The 20,985-nt window shown below is 50.1% G+C and overlaps 1 protein-coding gene across 5 annotated transcripts in view; it reads right to left on the bottom strand.

Moving 5' to 3' along the window:
• Positions 1-20,985, bottom strand: part of GAS7 (growth arrest specific 7) — a 287,691-nt gene that overhangs the window by 20,545 nt on the left and 246,161 nt on the right. For all 5 annotated transcript variants that reach the window (XM_073004691.1, XM_073004695.1, XM_073004694.1 and 2 more), the window contains exons 6-9: positions 15,931-16,020; positions 12,217-12,332; positions 9,165-9,239; positions 3,243-3,321 (exon numbers count right to left, since the gene is read on the bottom strand). In XM_073004691.1, coding sequence (XP_072860792.1) covers positions 3,243-3,321; positions 9,165-9,239; positions 12,217-12,332; positions 15,931-16,020 — 360 coding nt within the window. The remainder of the gene's footprint in view (positions 1-3,242; positions 3,322-9,164; positions 9,240-12,216; positions 12,333-15,930; positions 16,021-20,985) is intronic.

Consider the following 20,985-nt stretch of genomic DNA (forward strand, 5'->3'; position numbering starts at 1 on the left):
GAACAATCAAGAATCAGGAGTCCTGCTGATGGGGAGTAAATGCCACCAAGATTCCCGGGGACCCAGCAGGTGACCTTTCCAAAGCTCACAGCTCTGGCTCCCAGCCCCACCCCATCACAATGGCAGCCCGCCCAGGCATCTTGCCAGTCCATGGAAGTTTCCACCACAGCAGAGAATGGAGCTGCTGGGGGCTCCGACAGGAGAAGCGAGGCCTTAGGGGAAAAAGCTACTCATGATCTGCCGCTGAAAAATAACTTGCTGTTTTGGATGCAACGCAGGAAAAAGACCCTTTCATGGAGTTCCCTTCTCTGCCAGGACTTGAGTAGCCATTTTCTTGTGAAGCGCTTGGAGTAGTGAGGTTAGTTAGCGTGCCTTCACTAGCTGGGAACTGTCACTCACATCTCAGTGTCAACTCAATCTTGGGGCACACTAAGCCACAGGGAACTTTAGCAGCTCTGTTCCCTCTTCCCACACGGGGAACTTTAGCAGCTCTGTTCCCTCTTCCCACCCAGCTCCTTAGAAAGTCCTCTCACGTGTCTCAGTCATCTGAGTCACTCATTCTGCCTTCTGTGTGCCGAGTACCATCATGGGGTACGTCATATGGGATCCCAAAGCAGGGAATTGCAATTGCAGTGGGAACGGCACGAGGAAAGAGACAGGACCAGTGAGTGCTGAACGTGGAAGTCCCAGGAAGGAGCAACCATCTCTGAGGGATGCTACCTTCAAATCATCAAGGATGCGTTTAAAGAAGGGAGACTCAGAGTTTAGGCAGTTTAACCTGCTGTGTCTGACTAGTGATGATGGGAGGGCAGAGGGATGAGAAAGGAGGCCAGGGTCACTGGGATGGTGTACTCTGAGAGGTCCCTCTTCTTTTTTTTTTTTTGAGACAGAGTCTCACTCTGTCACCACGCTGGAGAGCAGTGGCATGAACTCGGCTCACTGCAACTTCCGCCTCCAGGGTTCAAGAGATTCTCCTGCCTCAGCCTCCAAAGTAGCTGGGACTACAGGCGTGGGTCACCAAGCCCAGCTGATTTTTGTATTTTTTTTTTTAGTAGAGATGGGGTTTCACCATGTTGGCCAGGATGGTCTCAGTCTCTTGACCTCGTGATCCACCTGCCTTGGCCTCCCAAAGTGCTAGGATTACCGGCGTGAGTCACCACACCCGGCCCCTCTTTCTTTAAAAGGCAAGACTGTTAATGGGTGGCCCCACCAGTCACGTACACTTTAGAGTAGATTATTTCACTGAGAGATTTAGTTTATTTTTCATCTAAAAATTAGCTGAGAGTTGGACAGAAAACCTGGAGATATGTGCCAGGAAGTGGGGAAGGGAGAGTCACTTGGAAACATGAAGAAATCTTGAGAGAAAGGAGACCTGAAAAGACTGGGGGTGGGGTGGAGATAGTCAGAGGGCTCCGTTCACTCATGACTCAATAAGAAAATATTTATTAAGCATCTACTATGTGCAAGGCACCATCCTGAGCCCTGAGGATAGGAATAGGACAGAAACACCCTGCCCTTGAGTCCTGGTGCTAGTTATCTTCAGAACTAAATGAAAGAGGGACCCTTTACAGCCAGGTGTGGTGGCTCACACCTGTAATCCCAGCATTCTGGGAGGCCGAGGAGGGTGGATCATGAGGTCAGGAGCTCAAGACCAGCCTGGCTAACATAGTAAAACCCCATCTCTACTAAAAATACAAAAAATTAGCCAGGTGTGGTGGTGGGCACCTGTAGTCCTAGCTACTCAGGAGGCTGAGGCAGGAGAACCCAGGAGGCAGAGGTTGCAGTAAGCTGAGATCGTGCCATTGCACTCCAGCCTCAGTGACAGAGCGAGACTGAGGAGAGGAGAGGGGAGGGGAGGGGAGGGGAGGGGAGGGGGAGAGCAAAGGAGGGAAGGCAGGGAGGGAAGGAGGGAGGGAAGGAAGGAAGGAAGGAAAGGAGGAAGGAAGGGAGGGAGGAAGGGAGGGAGGAAGGAAGGGAGGAAGGGAGGAAGGAAGGAAGGAAGGGAGGAAGGAAGGGAGGAAGGGAGGAAGGGAGGAAGGAAGGGAGGGAGGGAGGGAGGGAGGAAGGAAGGAAAGAAGGAAGGAAGGAAGGAAAGAAGGAAGGGAAACAGGGAGGGAGGGAGGAAGGAAGGAGAGAAGGAAGGAGGGAAGGAAGGAGGGAAGGAAGGAGGGAAGGAAGGAGGGAGGGAAGGAAGGAGGGAGGGAAGGAGGGAGGGAAGGAAGGAGGGAGGGAAGGAAGGAGGGAGGAAGGAAGGAGGGAAGGAAGGAAGGAAGGAGGGAAGGAAGGAAGGAAGGAGGGAAGGAAGGAAGGGACTCTTTACTTGTTCTGAAATTTTGCAACCACCACAAATTAAAAAAAAAAATATTCTCCCTTTGACATAACCTAGTATTTCCTGACACTAGGGAGAGACAGGACATGCTACACCATCCCTCTGAAAGCCAGGCAAAAAGAAAGCAGGGCTTCATCATTCAGGGGCTGCCCTGAGAAACTGGGGGGTGTGCTAGGGCCTGCTCCCAATGGCTCCCAAAACCCGAATGTTAAATTTTCAGGAATTCTGTTTGCTGGATGTTAAACACAGCCATTATCAAAAGGAAATGATATAAACTTATAATTGAATTAATTATATTAAAAACAAAGGTAATAGGCCAGGTTTAGTGGCTCATGTCTGTGATCCCAGCATTTTGGGGGTTAGAGGCAGGAAGACTGCTTGAAGCCAGGAGTTCGAGACCGGCCTGGGGAAAATAGTGAGATACCATCTCTACAAAGAAATAAACAATTACCCAGGCGTGGCTGCATGCACCTGTTGTCCCAGCTACTTGGGAGGCTGAGGTGGGAGGATCGTTTGAGCCCAGGAGGCTGAGGTTGCAGTGAGCTATGATCATGTCACCATACTCCAGCCTGGGCAACAGAGTGAGACCTTGTCTTTTTAAAAATAACAAAAAATAAAAAACCAAGGCAATAAATACCCAGCACTTACCACCTCCTAACTACACTTTACTATTTTCCATGCTCTCGGTGGATACTGATGGTCGTTTGCGCTACTGTATCTGTAGAAAAGCACCACTTCATGGTGAGCCACTGGGCATCTCTTCCCAGCTCCGTATTCCGTGACTTCGTGTGGATACTTTGAAGTTTACACCAGGGAAAATGGCAAACAGGGCAAACTGGAGAGACCGTTGTTAACTATTTTTCAGTACCCCAGTGTGTAAGACCAAAGGAGAGCAGCTGCAGGGAGGGGTTACCTTGGCAGAGAACTTGAGGTGAACTTCTGCTTCGTCCGCCAAGCTCTTCTTCACCTGGGCCCACGCCTCGCCCAAGGAACTGCAACAAAAAGACCATGAGACTCAGGTCAGAAGCCAAAGCCCTTCCTGAAGTGGGACGGTAGGGCTCCACCCCAGGTCTCAGGGAGGTATATGACAGCTGAGAATGTGGACGCGGATGAGGCAGAGGCTGGACAGAAACCAGACACGAGCATCACGTGTCAACTCACAGGGTCGGATGAGCCACCAAGGTCCAAGTGAGCTCACCTTACCTCTGCAAGCTAAGGAAACAGACCGTGGCACACAGCTGAGTGGCGGGGGGATTCCTAGAAATCCAGAGGCTCGCAAGGACCCAGGAAGGTGCAGGAAGCAGGTATGGGGACATTCCAAAGCCTCAGCCGCAGTGAAGGCCTTGACCCCTGGGCTGTCACTGTCCCCAGAGCTTTCATATCACCCCTCCCCGGCTTGCCGATGAGGGGTGCAAGCATCTGCTAATAAATCAAGGAAGGAAACAGGTTCTATTCCAGGGAGAAGCTCTTTTAGTTTGTTTGTTTGTTCCTTGAGACAGAGTCTTGCTCTGTCACCTAGGTTGGAGTGCAATGGCGCGATCTTGGCTTACTGCAACCTCTGCCTCCCGGGTTCAAACGATTCTCCTGCCTCAGCCTCCCGAGTAGCTGGGATTACAGGAGTGCGCCACCATGTCTGGCTAATTTTTGTATTTTTAGTAGAGACAGGGTTTTGCCATGTTGGCCAGGCTGGTCTTGAACTCCTCAGGTGAGCCTCGGCCTCCCAAAGTGCTGGGATTATAGGCATGAGCCACCGTGTCCAGCCAGAAAAGCTATTTTCAAACAGAAGGTACCACGCAGCCCTGCTTACGGGAAAATCCCCAGCTGCCTGGCTTCCAGAAGGGGCAAAGATGGACTGTGTGGGTCTAGTGACCTAGATGCAGCCACAGGGCAGAGAAGGCTCCCACTGCCATCCCCGGAAGCACGGTCTCCTCTAGCACTGCTTCTCTAGCTGTGAGCCCTGATGCGGCCCACAGCTTACTAGAGAAGGGCCAAGTTCTCTTAGCGGCATCACGTCTCCACTCCAAGGAGGGGCTTCATGTAGAAGAGATCGCCTGAAGTCCCTAAGACTTGCCAACGCAGGCCCCAGGCTACATTCTCTATGATTTGGAGCTCTTTAACCCCATGACCCTTCCAAATGATACCCCTGCTTCCTTGCTCCCAGCCTCTTCAACACAGCCAGTAAATCCACGCTGAATGTTCCGTTGACTTAATATCATCCAAAAGCCACTTCCCCCAGAGAATTCATTAAAGTCGAGTGGCAAAAGCTGATTAAAAGACAGCATGTGGTGAGGCTTCTGGGTCTAGAGCAGAGCAGCCAGCAGCAAAGAATTGCCCAGCAGAGCACAGCAGATCCCTCTGATGACTGGCCAGGCCTGTGTGGTGGGTGGTGCTGGCTCAGGCCGAGGTGGGTGTTTATGGGAAATGACTGCCTGATTTTATCTAGGAGTCCAGCAGCAAAGAAAGGTCCCCTCAGTGATCCTGGCAGGGGAAGCCACCAGAGAAGCGTTGGAGTAGGAAACGGGGCAATCCAAGCTGTTGACAATTGTCTCTGCCTGAAGGGCCTGAGCTCCAGGAAGCTGTGCTGGGGTACTCCACACCCTCTGGGTGGCTTGGGTGCCCCACCTGATTCAACAGGTGGGTAGGAGGTCCAGAGGTGGCGGGCGCAGTCCTGGCAGTTACACAGATTAGCGGAGCAGAACACAGAGTTACACAGCTAGGGCCAATTGACTGCAGCAAAGAGGTTAAGGTGTTTCCATGGGGGAAAACAGATGATCTTTTTAACAAATGGTGCAGAGACAACTGTACATCCATAGGAGGAAAAGGAATCTTGGCCCTACCTCACACCATACACACAAATTATCTCAAGATGCCTCCTAGCTCTAGGGTGAAAGCCAACACTATTCGAAGCATATGGAGGCTGTCCTGGGAGGAGTGGGAACTGGATTAAAGGGAGGTGCGAGGGGTTTGCCCCTGCAGCTAAGCCACCCACAGCAGCCAGCAGGAGGTATGAACAAGAGTCACAGAGTCAAAAGGGCCCTGGGCAGTGCCCAGGCTTTGTATGAGCACATGCATCTTTCCACAGAGCTGTCAGTCTACTGTCAGCAGAGCACATGGCAGGTAAATGGCCCAGGGACAGCCATGGTGGCCTGAGAATGTCATCTCTGGGCAACTGGGAGGAAAGGAAGAACCATGGTTTTCCACCCAACACAACCTCCTCAGCTCTACCTCCAGGCCAGGCACTGCTAAGTGGGAGGACATCTCTCCAGACATTCAGATGGGCCCCTCTGAGCCAGTGCATCCTTGGTGAATGCCTCCCTGCTCTCCAATATTCCAGGCTCTCTGGAGTCATGCCACCATTTATTAAAAAGCTACTTACAAATTCATTCGAAAAGAGATTTTTCATCTGATAAACAGTTAATGAAAAACAAAACAAAATCTGAGATGCATCTCTGTTCCAACATATAGTTTGAGGCACGCCAAGTCAAAATGCATGTTGTTTTCATGACCGCCCACTAGGAAAACCAAAATCCCATTTCCTTTCCACACAGGAGAGAAAAACTAAAGGCAGAACAAACAGCCAAATTCTGCTTATTTACCAACGTGCACATGTCCTGTGAAATCTAATTTGGACAGAAGTTGAATTGCAAAAGCCACTTCAGCCTCCCTGAGCAGCATCTTCCTCGACTGCTCCAAATTTCTAGACTCCTGCTTTGCTTTGAAAGTCTTCAAGGAGATGGGGTTAAATGTCCAAAGCTGTGTGTAAATGTAAATCAGTGTCGTTGCATGCTGTATGTAGGGGGCTCATGTGTTCATGCTCCAGTGCCTGCTACAGGAGTGTGTGCATGGGGCTGCTTTGTGGGCACTCAGGGTGAGAAGTAATGTGTACACCTATGGAGCAGTGGCCCTGAGGCATGTATGTGAGCTTGTGCTGTGTTTGTCTCTGTGTTTGTCCATGCATGTGTGTACAGTCTGTCAGCGTGGGCCTGACTCACGGAGCTGGACTGCTCGGGTGAGGAGCATATGCTGTGCGTGTTGGCCAGGACACAGTGTCCTTGGCAGCAGCCCAGGCTGGAGAGGTGGAAGCCGGAAGACTCCAGAACGGCACAGTGGTTGCAGGGCACGGGGATACTTAGGAAAGCCCCTTCCCAGGCAGCAAGAGCTGCTCCTCTATGTGCCGCCTTCCTGCCCCATCTCAAGCCCCGTGCACGGAGCAGGAGGAGGCCAGGAATGAACTAACCTCATTTACATCTGTGGAAGGGATGCTGGTCTTGCTGGGCTGCCCTGTGGTCTGTGGCTGGCGAGGAGGGTGAGAACCATTCCAAGGAGGCCGCCTGGCTGCACAGCCAACCCATGTGGAGGGCTTAATCAAAGCCACATTTGGGCTGGCAAAATCTCAGTCCCCTGAAGGATTTCAAGCCATGAAGGCAGATTTGGACTGGTTTAACATCACGGCTCGCTGACAACCACAGCCGTCCCACAACAGAACGTCTTCCTTCCTCGGGGGTTCACTCCCCTTGGAGGAGGAATTCAAACACAGACCAGCACCAGAAGGAGGTTGGAAGAGAGAGGACCTCTAGGGACCTTTTCAGCTCTAACCTCCTGAGAGTCTTTGTGTTTTTACTGAGGTCAAATTCATATAACATAAAATTAACCGTTCAAAAGTGAACAATTCAGGCGCATTGAGGACAAGACCGAATCAAATGCCCGTTTTGTGAGTGCAACTACCACCTCTATCTAGTTCCAAAACATTTTTGTCATGCTAGTATGGACTAAAGGTTTATGTCCTGCCAAAAGTCTTAGGTTAAAACCCTAACCCACAATGTGGCTGCATTTGGCAATGGGGCCTCTAAGGAAGTAATTAAGGTTGAATGAGGTCATAAGGGTGCAGCCCTGATCTGATAGGATTAGTGTCCTTATAAAAATAGACATTGGCCAGGCGAGGTGGCTCACTGCAATTCCAGCACTTTGGGAGGCTGAGGCCAGTGGATTGCCTGAGGTCAGGAGTTCTAGACCAGCCTGACCAACATGGTGAAACCCCATCTCTACTAAAGATACAAAAAATTAGCCAGGTATGGTGGCACATGCCTGTGGTCCCAGCTACTTGGGAGGTGGAGGTTGCAGTGAGCTGGTATCAGGCCACTCCAGCCTGCGCAGCAGAGCAAGACTCTGTCTCAAAAAAAAAAAAAAAAAAAAAAGACATCACAGAGCTCTCTCTCTGAGCACACACCAAGGAAAGGCTGCATGAACACACAATAAGAAGGCTGCCATCTGCAACCCAATGGGAGAGTCCTCACCAGGCACCAACCCTGCTGGCACCTTGATCTTGGACTTCCCAGCCTCCAGAGCCATGAGAAAATAAATTTCTGTAGTTTCAGCCACTCAGTCTGGGACATCTTGTTGTGGCAGCCCAACCAGATGAACACACACCCCAAAAGGAAACCCGGTAGCCCCTAAGCAGTCACAACCCATTCCCCTCCTCCTTCAGACCCTGGCAAGCAAATGACAATCCACTTTCTGTTTCCACGGGTTTGCCTGTTCTGGACATTTTACATAAATGGAATCATACACTATGAGACCTTTTGTGCCCGGCTCCTGTAACTTAACAGAATGTTTTTGAGGCTCATCCACACACTAGCATGTATTAGTGTTCCATTCCTTTTCATGGGTAAATAATATTCCATCGTCTATCCACGGATATCCATTGTGCATACACCACCATTTGTTTATCCTCTCATTGCTGGGTGGAACATGGGTTGTTTTCACCTTTTGGCTGTTACAAATATTGCTGCTCTGTACACGTGTATACATGTATTAGTTTGAGTGCCTGTACTCAATTCTTCTGGGTATAAACCTAGGAACGGAGTTGCTCTGTCATATGGTAACTCTATGCTTAGCTTTTTGAGGAACAATCAGATTGTTTTCCACAGTGGTTGCACCATATTCCATTTCCCCCAGGGGTGCATAAGGGCTGAGACTTTTTTACCCACTAGGAATCTTTCTGTGGCTGGGAGGGTTGGGTTAAGCTTCTCCCAGCCCAGGTCCCACTCAACGGACACAGCATTAGTGGGAAGGGAGCCTGTGCCTCAAGCCCACAGGGGAGAGCTCCAGACAAAGGGGCCAGGTACATACCCAGCTTCCTCCCAGCCTGCCCCTAGAGAAAGGAGAGCTGGAGTGGGCATCTAGAAGCTACTGCCAAGCTACCAGGGGTCAGACCAGAGGGGATTCTGACATACTCCAACATCTGGAACATGACCCTTGGTCACTAAAGAGAAGACAATGCAGAAGTGTTTTTTTGTTTGTTTGTTTGTTTGTTTGTTTGTTTGTTTTTGAGACAGAGCCTTGCTCTGTCACCCAGGCTAGAGTGCAGTGGTGCGATCTCAGCTCACTGCAAGCTCCACTTCCCGGGTTCACGCCATTCTCCTGCCTCAGCCTCCCAAGTAGCTGGGACTACAGGCACCCGCCACCACACCCGGCTAATTCTTGTATTTTTAGTAGAGAGGGGGTTTCACCATGTGGGCCAGGCTGGTCTCGAACTCCTGACCTTGTGATCCACCCGAATTGCTGGGATAACGGGCGTGAGCCACTGCGCCCAGCCGGAAGTGCCCTTTTCAGTGTGGATGCCCATACCTTGAGTCATGGGTGCCCTGCTTGGGCCACAGGCACACACTTAAGTCATGAGCACCCACCTGAGCCACGAGTGCCCACCTTCTGCCAGGCCTATGGAGAGCTCTCCATCCAAACTGGGGCCATGCCAGTGATCAGTGATGACTGGCTGATCCCCCTTCCTCAGTGACCCCCCATCCTCCCCACTCCCACCTCTCTCCTACCCACTCACCCTTCCTCCTGAGAAGCCAAAGAGTTCTGAGAGAGCTTCGCTAAGTTCTTCGCATAGTCTTCTTCAATCTTTATCCTGCAAAGACAGAAAATCCAACGCACATCAGCTCTCCAGTGCCAGATGGTGGATCTTCCCTGCTGCCCTGCACACCTCCGCCGTGGAAAGGAACCCACTAGACCATAAGCTCTGAGACTGCATGGCTCTTGTCTGTCCACCTGACATGCAGTAGGTGCTTAATAAGTACTTGTTGGATAAACGAATGAACAAAACTGTCTGGACTTCCACCTCCTCATCTGCGAAGTGGGATCTTTTCTCCTGTCTCCTAGAGCTGTGAAGACGAGAGCTGGCGTTTACACAGTTCCTAGCACAGAATGGGAAACATAAGACCCCTAAATGAATAAATGAAGGAAGGAAGGAATGAATGCTTGCAACTCGTGATAGACTACCAGCAATAATACCCAGGGCTGTCCCCTCTCCCTTCCAGCCCCAGAACTCCCAGGTGGCCTCGGGCCCTCAGCAGCAGAACAGAAGATCTCCCTACTGTCTCACACCCCCAGGGCCTCTGATTGTCAAGCCTGCTGGGTGCAAGTATTTCCATGGAAACCTGGCAGTGCCCAGGGCTGCAGGTAGATTCTATTTCCCTGGTGAGGAAAGTAGCATTGGATGTAGCTTCCGGCAGGCAGGCCTTTGACACATTTGCAAGGCAACTCCCCAGGGAGTGTCCTGTATTATCTGCCACGTCGTGTGAAGCATGTTGTCAGAGGTACTGTTCGCCACCTAAGTGGTCCTCTGGGCCACAGTGGGAGACAGAGCAGCTATGCTTATGCCAACCAGAGCTGGCCAGAGCCCAGGATTCAGAGAGCCCCTGGTCCATCACACAGTGAACAGAAAAGCTCCAGAGATGCTGGGACCACAGCATCTGCTTCCCAGCCGCTCAAGCACCTGGCACCCAAAGGGTACAATGATGGAGAGAGGGTAGTTGACAAAGTCTGGCTGCAGCATTCGGAGTAATAATAATTGCATGACTTGGCATCAGGAGACTCACAATCTCGTTCCTTCTTGCACTGCTTTTCTCTCACCTCCACCTTCAACCGGTCTCTAGGTCCTCCTGAGTCTCATTCCAACTGATCTGCCTCTGTCACTTCCTCTCCATCCCCCTACTTTCACCCCCAGACTGTGGCCAAGAGAGATCTCTAGAAGGTAGATCTATCCATGCCACACTCCCGGCTCCTCAATGCCAACCGCATGCACCAGACACACGATGCTCCTGTGTCTCACCTCCAGGACCAAAGCGTGCGTCACCTCCACCTCTGCCCCACTTCCTGAAACCAAGACCCCAGCAAACCAGCTAGCACCTGTCCTCGAGCCAGGGAAGCTCCCATCTCTGAGCCTCAGCTCTCACCTCTCCCGGCACTAAAAGGCCTTCCCAAGATCCCAAGGTGGCTGGTTGTATGCGATTTCTCTAGGAAGCCCAGAATGTCCTGAAATGGCAGTTTCCATTTATTTGCTAACAAGACGTTGTTATGGAAATATAAACCACAAGCGTGTTCAAGCTTTGGCTTTTGCAGTCAGTTCCTATTTGCCTGTTTTATACCATTGTCTTCTCAAACCCAAGCCGTGCAACCTCTCCATTTCCCACTAGTTTAATGGGTCATAAAATAAGGATCTGATAATACAAATTGAAAATAGGCCCTCTGTCTACACCCGTACCACCCTGAACACATCTGATCTCATCTGAAAATAGGCCCTCTAAGGGAAAGGGGTGCTTCAAAACGCCAAAGCATTATGACTTGATTACGGCTGTTATAATTAAAAAGGAAAATTTTTGGTTGGGCGCAGTGGCTCACACCTGTAATCCCAGCACTTTGGGAGGCTGAGGCGGGCGGATCACCTGAGCTCAGGAGTACCGAGACCAGCCCGGCCAACACGGTGAAACCCCATCCCTACTAAAAATACAAAAACATTAGCTGGGCGTGGTGATGCACGCCTGTAATCCCAGCTACTCCAGAGGCTGAGACAGGAGAATCGCTTGAACCTCGGAGACAGAGGTTGCAGTGAGCCAAGATTAAGCCACAGTACTCCAGCCTGGGTGACAGAGCAACACTCTGTCTCATAAAGAAAAAAAAAATAAATATTTGTAAAAGATATTGCAATTTGCTATAAATATTTCCAACTCCAGATGGAAAGTGTTGTGTGTGTGTGCACATGTGTGACAGGTGGGTATGTGCAGGTGTGTGGGTATGTGAGTGTATGCTGAACAGGACCTCAGAACTTGGAGGGAGAGAGGGAGGGGGGAGAGAGAGGGAGAGAGAGAGAGAGAGAGAGAGAGAGAGAGAGAGAGGAGGGAGGGAGGGAGGAGGAAGGAGATAGAGAAGGAACTTCTCTTTCTCTTTGTAGATTTCTCCAGTTCCATTGGGCTAAATTTATCGTTTCTTCATCTGTGTTCCCAAGCTCCTTAGACAAAACACTGTTAGAATCCCTGAGGCAGGGATGGGGTAGGAGGAGGGCTCTATAGACATCTCCTGCCCTGGAACACAGGTTTTGGCTAACGATGAACTAAACTGTAACTTTCCCCCCATTGGTTATGGTAAAGGGCAGTGCTTCAAATGACGGCCAGGTACATAAGTAAAGGAGTGAAGAAGTCTGCGGGAGAATACAGTACGGAGTGGTGGAGACTGTGGCAAAATGGGAACACAAACACCCCCTCTACAAGAGTAGCTGCTACTCAGCTCCAGCCAATTGTCGCGTGAGGGATGTGGTGGCAATCCTGCCAACGCTTCTGCTCTTTCAAGGTGTGCAAAATATCCAGATTTTAATATGAAATCTACCCATTTTTTGTGTTGGTTCAAATATTTAAAAACACTGTATCGGCCAAAGCTACACATCTGCTGACCAGATCCGTCCCAGGGGCCATGAGTTTGCCACCTGGTGCTAACCAGCCCAATGCTGAGTGTGCAGTGTTGAGTCCTGTGCTGTCACCCCCTGGCCATGGGGCCCCCTGGGAACGAACACTGGTGCCAGGCCCCAGGGCTGGGAGGGGCCCAGGCTTCACCTTTCCCGGATGAATTCTGACATTTCCTTCTGCATTTGTTTGCCCTTCAGCTGTTTCTGGAGCAGTAGTTCAAAACCAGCCACAGTGCCGTTGCCTTGGGGGTCCTTCTTATCAGCCTACAAAGGAAGCAGAAGCACAAGAGTTTAGGGCAAGTCTGCGTCTGGAGGCAGGGAGAATAGCAAAGAGAGAGGACAGCTCCCAGATGTGTCTGGCAACCCCAGCCCAGCACAAGACACGGGAGCAGCTGTCTCTGCTGCCCTAACTCGGACGTCTCTCCGGGTGTCCCATCTCCCAACAGTGCTTTCCGATGCTCAGGCTCTTACAGTTGCTGTATCCCCACATCCAAGCCCCTTAACTCTCCCAACCTGGGAACTGAGAGGAAGAAGGGCAAGTGTCCAAGAGCGCCGGCTGTGATGCCTAACGGCCTACGACTTCCAACCAGGTGGCTGCAGAGCCTGGCTTGGCCCTCGGCAAATCTTGGCATCCTGACTCCCAGCTGGACTATGTGTGAGCTCAGGAGCAGGTGCCCCCAGCCTTAAGCCATCTTGTCTTCTATCAGCTTCTTATACTGGTAGGGCAGTGACACCCTCTAAACACACATTCATAAAAGATCACAGGAGAGAAAAATCAATCATAGGGAGAAAGTGGATCGAAGGGAGGCCGGAGGAGAGCACAGGACAGGCTGCCCTGAAATACTGGCTGGGTGACCTTGGCCAAGTTCTTCACTCACTCCAGGCCTTAGTTTTTTCATCTGCAAAACTGAGGAAGTAACAGCCCTACCTTCAAAGGGTCACTTCAGGGTAAATGACATATGTATACAGCTGAGCACATATTATGTACTCAATACATGGTATCTGTTATTAGTTACTTTTAAATAAAAGTCCAAACTTGGGGAGGACGGGCAAGTCAATGAAATAAATACTTAGGACCCAATTAATTTTGCAAACAAATATTCTTAAAATTTCAAAATTAAATGTTTTATTTTCTTTTGTATTACCTGTATTTCTTCAAGCATACCTGAATGCCCCTTTCCTGCCATTCCCCTGCCTGAGATTCACCCACACATCTGCCCGCACGGCCGTGGCACCAGCTCCCAGGGCCATTCCAGGCACTAGCCATCGGCATGCCTAAAAGTGTCCTCCCCCTTACAGCTTTTCCCTATCAGCAACCCAGGGTCAAACACTTTGATACTTAATGGAATGGAAGGTGTTCAGAACAGGTCTTTGATATCCCAGACAGAGAGGTGCATTGGTGAGAACAGTGTCCAGCCACAGGGTGTCCAATCCTAGGCAGTGTCCCCACAGACCACCCCCTTGAAATAGGAGTGGGTTGCATCTCTCAGATCCCATCCAGATCAGACATTTTAGGAGAGGCGAAAGAAAAGGGGTTGCTGATGCCTGCAGGGAACCCCATTTACCATCACAAGTAGATGAAGGATGTTATGGACACCTTCCCAGTTCCCCCAGTGTGGGACCTCTCCCTCAGGTGCCATAACTCAAAGCCTTCTGGTCACACTGCTAACGTCCCTGATGACAGGGAGATCACCACCCTACGGGGTCACAGTCGGGCTGGTCTTGCAGTTTAAAAGCAATGTCCAGTGAAGATCGCTGCGCTTCACCCTACGAATGCTACATCTTGATGACAAAGCAGAAGGAAAATTACCCAAATACTGAGCTCCAATCTGCCTCCCTTCTAGGATGGACGTGCTGAGCTATCCATGCACGCTCGGGAAAACCAGCCAGAAGATACAGGCTTTAATGACTGTGTCAGGAGACAGAAATTTCTATTCGTGGAAAAGGTCTTGATGGTCAGGGGGATAAGTGGATTGCAGATTAAGTATCAGAGTCCCCAGAGAGCTTGAGTTAAGATAAGAACTCACAAGTGTCACTCTACGGATGCTGCTGGCAGCAGGCAGCATCGGACATTCCTGCCAACTTTCCAAGGCTTGAGACCCCACACGTTGACCTCTAGGCTCCCAGGATACCCATTTCCGGGGCTCAAACCACCCTCTCCTTGAACCCTCCATTTACTGCACCTCTCTTGAGAGATGATGTTTCCAAACCCAGGTACATCTCTCCCTCCTCTGCCGCCACTTCCATTTTTCCAGGTCTCTTCCAGTCACCTGTCAACTTCCCACCCCTGCCTGGACAACGTCTACAAATCAGATCACATCATACTGCTGCTTAAGACCTTCGAACATCCTCCTTCCACAAGCAGAATATTGGGGCCTAGAAAATCTTGCACACTCTGATGCTTGCTTCCCCTGCCTCTGAGCTCACCTGCCCAGGTCTGTCTGGTGCCAAAGATAAGCCCCTTTTTACTGTTTCCTCAACCTAGGCACAGATCTCTACCCTGGATGCAGCACAGCTGGAGCTACAGAAATTGTGCCTTGGTGAGAGGTGGAGGCAACAGGGATCTTTTGTGTATCTTCTAAGGTACAAGTGATTTTGTAGAAAGAAAAAAGCACCTTTTTTCTAGTATTTGGTTAGCAAATCTAAAAAGTGTAGATAATCCGGCTGGGCACGATGGCTCACACCTGTAATCCCAACACTTTGGGAGGCCAAGGCGGGTGGACTGCCTGAGGCCAGGAGCTTGAGACCAGCATGGCCAACATGGTGAAACCCTGTCTCTACTTAAAAAAAAAAACAAACAAAAAACAGCTTGGTGCGGTAGCACACACCTGTACCCAGCTACTCAGGAGGCCGAGACAGGAGAATCGCTTGAACCCAGGAGATAGAGGCTGCAGTGAGCCAAGATCACACCACTCCACTGCACTCCAGCCTGAGTGAGACAGAGTGAGACTCTGTCTCAAAAAATCCATTCTGCACAGTGGTGAAAACAAGTTTTTACTTATTTATTGTTCCTTGGGGTCTTTGGACACTTATTTTTTTGAAGTGTACAATTGAGTGGTTTTTAATATATTCACAGGGTTGTATGACCATCCCTACTAACTGATTCCAGAAAGGGGTGATCTAATTTTTGAAAGTCACGATGACTTTCACATGCAAATGGCCCAGGACCATTCCCAGAATGTTCAGAAGTACAGGACTCTGCATTTCTAAAAATTTATTTATTGTGGAAAAAAATACACCTAGCATGCAACTGACCATTTTAGCCATTTTTAAGAATACAGTTCAGCGGCATGAAGTACATTCACACGGTTGCGCCACCATCGCCACCATCCACCCATAGAACTTTCTTGAATCTTGCAAAACCAAAACTCTGTGTTCGCTAAGCGATCTGTAAAAGTTTCAGAACTATAGGATTATCCAAGCTGGAGCTTTCTGAAGATCCTGTGCCCCCACCGCCTCACAATTCTGATGAGTACAGCGAGGCCCGAGGAGGTGAAGCCCTTGTCCAACGTCACTCACATAAGTGACAAGCAGGTCTGGAGCCCACGTTTATTTATTGAGGCGGATTCTAGTCTCCTGCCTTCACTGAGCATTGGAGAAAATGGCCCTCCGCTTACCTACATTCTGGCTGAAGTGTCTGTAATGTGAACAAAAGTCCTGCTGAACCCCTGAGATTTATAGAATGAGCTGGACTCCAGGAGAATCCTAAGTTCCTGTCTCGGGTGTAAAATTTAACCCCAGCCCTTCAGGCTCCAATGAGAAAGGCCCCTCCACTTTGAGATCCAGGTCCCTCCTACCCATCCTGGGGGTCCACTCTCAGTCATCGGGGTCACGCTGTGGGGGAAACGGAGGCACTGCTTACCCAGAAGTAGTCGCAGTAGCTCCACTCGGTGGGTTTCAGCAGCTGCTGTTCCGGCATCGTGTCTGGGTGAGGGAACGTCACACAGTTTATCTGTAGGGCACAGAACAAGAAAGAATGACTCCGCTGGAGACTGGAATAGCGAGGAAGGCTTTGCTCCCTGGGGACATGGCACTACAGCAGCCTTCATATTGACAGAACGTGCACAGGGATCTTCCCGTGCTCCAGGGGCCAGCACTTCATATGAGGGGCAACAGGTGCTCACCACCAACCCAGATGGGCTGTGAACCAGTACCACCTCTCCAGAGGGCAGTTTACTAGCATCAAAATTGCAAACATCCAGTGCCTTTGACCCAGCAATTGCACAAGAGTCTATCCTGCAGATACAGTTGCATGGGGGCGGTGATGTCCACACACACTTTTTCACGACAGCACTATTTACGGCAGTTAAAGGCCGGAAAACAACTCCAGTGTCCATCAGTAGGGGAATGGTTAAAGTATGACACAGACAGACATCTATGGAAATCAGAAAGGACGCAGTGATAAAGTTCTTTAATTAGAAAAGCGGCCGGGTGCGGTGGCTCACGCCTGTAATCCCAGCACTTTGGGAGGCTGAGGCGGGCAGATCACCTGAGGTTGACAGTTTGAGACCAGCCTGACCAACAAGGAGAAACCCCATCTCTGCTAAAAATACAAAATTAGCTGGGCGTGGTGGTGCATGCCTGTAATCCCAGCTAGTTGGGAGGCTGAGGGAGGAGAACCACTTGGACCCAGGAGGCAGAGGTTGCAGTGAGCCGAGATGGCACCAGTGCTCTCTAGCTTTGCAATGAGCTGAGATCATGCCATTGTATGAGCGGAACTCTCTCTCAAAAAAAAAAAAAAAATTTAATAAGAAAAGTGTGCCAGTATATTCGGTTAGGTGAAGGTAAGAAAAAAAAAAAAGGCAAGCAAAGAGTATTACAGTTCCTTTTTAAAAAGGAAGAGATATACAGTGGACCCTTGAACAACACAGGTTTGAAGTGCAGGGGTTCACTTATACGTATATTTTCTGTCCTGCCTCTGTGACCCGAGACAAGACCAGCCCCTCCTTTTCCTCTTCCTCCTTTGCCCATTCAATGTGAAGATGTTGAGGATGAAGACCTTGAGGATGATCCACTTCCACCCAAAGAATAGCAATTACATTTTTCTTCTTTATAATTGTCTTAACATTTTAGTTTCTCTAGTTTACTGTAAGGATACAGTGTATAACACACATAAATATGCAAAATATGTGTTCATGTCAGTGAGGCTTCCATTCAACAAGAGGCTATTAGGAGTTAAGTTCTGGAGGAGTCCAAAGTTGTATGTCAGTTTTGGACTATGGGTGGAGAGGGGGCGCCCCTAGCCCCCATGTTGTTCAAGGGTCACCTGTATAATACACATTTGGTTCTTTGCGTATTGAATACTTCTGGGCAACAGGTAACATCATTTGCTTCCAAGGAAAGGAACTGTGTGGGTGAGGGTCGGGGGGAGAGGTTATCTTGCAAATTTTATGTCATGATATGTATCATACGAACAAATACAGCTTAAAATTATAATCTGGGGGGCCGGGCACGGCGGCTCACACCTGTAATCCCAGTACTTTGGGAGGCCGAGGCAGGCGGATCATGAGGTCAGGAGTTCGAGACCAGCCTGACCAACATGGTGAAACCCCTTCTCTACTAAAAATACAAAAATTAGCCAGGCGTGGTGGTGGGCGCCTGTGATCACAGCTACTCAGGAGACTGAGGCAGGAAAATCGCTTAAACCCACGAGGTGGAGGTTGCAGTCAGCCGAGATTACGCCACTGCACTCCAGCCTGGGTGACAGAGTAAGACTCTGTCTCAAAAAAAAAATAATTAAAAAAAAAAAAATTCTGGGCTGCACGTGTAAGGCTGGCCCTAGCTAAGGAGAGTGAAGTACAGAAACTTCTGGGTCGTCTCAGACTTTTCTGCCCAAGCACATCCGCAATGCTCCCTGGCTTTTCCCCACTGTGTGGAGGTGGCTTCAGGCCCCAGATTCCCACCTCTCCTAGGACGTGGGCTAATTTGCTTCCTCTGAGGGAGCAAGGCCTGAGCCTTATAAGTCTTTAACCCCTCCTTGCAGCCCAAGCACCTGCTGAAGTGGAAAATGTCACACATTAAAAAATGATCCCGCCCTGAGGTTTTGGGGCCAGGACACAAACTCCAAAGCTGGGCGGGGCGTGCAAGCCAGTGAGGTGCCCAAGTGTCACAGAAACTGCAGCTGGGATAGGAGGGCGGACAGCCTCTGCTTTGGGCAGGGGTCGGAGGCTATAGAGATGCGTCCAAGGGGCAGATTCTGCTCAGCTTTTGCCAACTGTTGTCAAGCGTTTCTGAGGAGTGCAGTGCTGACGGATTACGTGATGACTCGAGGGAAGCTGAAAATGGGGATTTCTATGCAAAGTGTCTCCATTTCTAAGTGTTGGCAATTAATTCAAGGTTAAAAACCATAATAATATAAACAATAACACCATGTAAGCCCAACAAACTCTTCTGCCAGCCAAGTCGGGCCCAGGGACCTCTAGTTGTGACCTCTGGTTCAGGAAGCTCCTGGGTGGTTAGAAGTAAATCTAGCCCACACCCCCTCCCCAGCTGCCAGGGCACAGATATCAGTCGCAGACTGGGGAGAAGTCCCCGGCAACAGAAGGAGCCTATACCTCCCGGATCCTGACATGTGGTTAAGGCGAAGGCTGAGGTCCCCACCAACCTAGAGGGAAACACGACTCAGTAGAAGGATCAGGGGCAGGAATGACATGGAGAATCCTGGAGATGACAGGGCTGCACCAAATTCTGCCAAGGATAATCCCTTCTTCTCTTTCTCCTTTTCTTTTCATTTATTTATTTATTTTGAGACACAGTCTAGCTCTGTCACTAGGCTGGAGTGCAACGGCATGATCTTGGCTCACTGCAACCTCTGCTTCCCTGGCTCAAGTGATTTTCCTGCCTCAGCCTCTCTCGAGTAGCTGGGATTACAGGTGCGTGTCACCACACCTGGCTAGTTTTTATATTTTCAGTAGAGACAGGATTTCACCACGTTGGCCAGGCTGGTCTCAAACTCCTGACTCCAAGTGATCCGCCCTCCTCGGCCTCCCAAAGTGCTGGGATTACAGGCATGAGCCACTGTGTTGGGCCTCTTTCTTCTTTACAAAATGTGTAACTTCTAAGAATACAACAGTGGCCATGTAAGATTCCTGGCCAGGGCATGGTGGGTCACATCTGTAATCCCAGCACTTTGGGAGGCCAAGGTGGGCAGATCACTTGAGCTCAGGGGTTCGAGACCAGCCTGAGCAACATAGCACGACCTTGTCTCTATAAAAAATAAAAAACAAAATTAGCCAGGCATGGTGGCGCACGCCTGTAGTCCCAGCTACTTGGGAGGCTGAAGCAGGAGGATCTCTTGAGCCTGGGAGGTTGAAGCTGCAGTAAGCTATGATCATATCACTACACTTTAGCCTGGGTTTAAAAAAATCCTATCAAAAATATTTAATCTGAATTTAATGATGAGTGGGGAAAATCAAGATAGTTTTTTAAAAGGTACCTTGTGGCAGGGCATGGTGGCTCACGCCTGTAATCCCAGCACTTTGGGAGGCCCAGGTGGGCAGATCACAAGGTCAGAAGTTCGAGACCAGCCTGGACAACACAGTGAAACCCCATCTCTACTAAAAATACAAAAATTAGCCAGCCAGGCATGGTGGTGGGCACCTGTAATCTCAGTTACTCAAGAGGCTAAGTCACGAGGATCATTTGAACCTGAGAGGTGGAGGGTGCAGTCAGCTGAATCGTGCCATTGCACTCCAGCCTGGGCGACAGGGCGAGACTGTGTCTCAAAAAAAAAAAAAAGGCACAGCTTCCTGAACTCTAAAAAATGAGCACTGTGATGAATTTAAAAAAACAAAGGCTAGATGAAGATCGGCTGGGGCTGGGGAGTTTTCTCCCAGGTGTCAGCAGCCTGAGTGAGAGAAGGAAGGGCCAGTTCTTGAGGCCAGCATCAGAAAACTGTCTCCCCAAGCCATGGTTTCAGGCTGAGTCCCCAAGGTGTGTCCAGAGGCAAGTCTCCTTTCTGGGCCTCCATAACCCACTGCCAAGCAGGCAATCATGAAAACAAGGGATGGATTTCAAAGGAACACAGATTCCTTATTTTGTGTTCCAGTCATTCTCATTTCAACAAATTACGGTCATCACGGTCCGCCTTTATTTTGCTTAATAATGCAGTCCATGAAAATTTCCATCAAATCTAATGATAAATTAATTATGACATTAAAGTAAATTGAGCATTAAGAATGATGGAACGAGCAGACTTTTGGGTACTCAGAGGCGAGTCTGAATGCCTTCTGGAGTGGCCTGCCCTGCAGGTATCTGTCCCCTTTCCCTCGCCTTCCCTCACCCAAACTGCTCTTGGCCTTGCCTTCTTGTTGGGGAAACATTTCCCTACAAAGAAAGGACTTTCCCATGTCAGGAAGAGGCGTGGCCAAACGCGGGGCAGGCAGGAGGGGAAATGGGTCTTGGTCAGTCTTGTTTCCCAGAATCTTCCTGAGTTGACTTACCCTCGGAGTGAAGATGCCACCGCCCACCCCAGGAGGCCTGTGCAGACAGACCCTGCTAACCAGAGTGGGAGACGGTACCAAGGACAGCCTCTTCAATGATGCATCCTGGCTGGCTCCAAGCCAATCATCTAAACGGCCATGGAAGTCCCGAGGAGGGCTGAGACCCGCCTAAGTACCGCTCAGTCCCCTTCCTGTCCCAGAGTCGAGGATGAACGTGTCTCAGAGTCACCTAGAGGACACAGGTTGCTGGGTCCCACCCCCCAGTGTCTGATTCAGGAGCTCCGGATGGGGTCTGAGTTCTCGAGTGATGCTGAAGGTCTGGGGACCACACTTTGAGAACGAGCATTCGCGATCCATTCAGCGGGGATGGGACGGCCCCTGGGGGAGACCTTGTGTCCACCAGAATGGAAGACAAGCCACGGAGATAAACAAGCCACAGGACCCTGCTCTTAAGATCCTACATGGCAAGTGGGCAA

Source organism: Chlorocebus sabaeus, chromosome 16, assembly GCF_047675955.1.
Source record: "Chlorocebus sabaeus isolate Y175 chromosome 16, mChlSab1.0.hap1, whole genome shotgun sequence".
NCBI classification, from domain to species: Eukaryota; Metazoa; Chordata; class Mammalia; order Primates; family Cercopithecidae; genus Chlorocebus; species Chlorocebus sabaeus.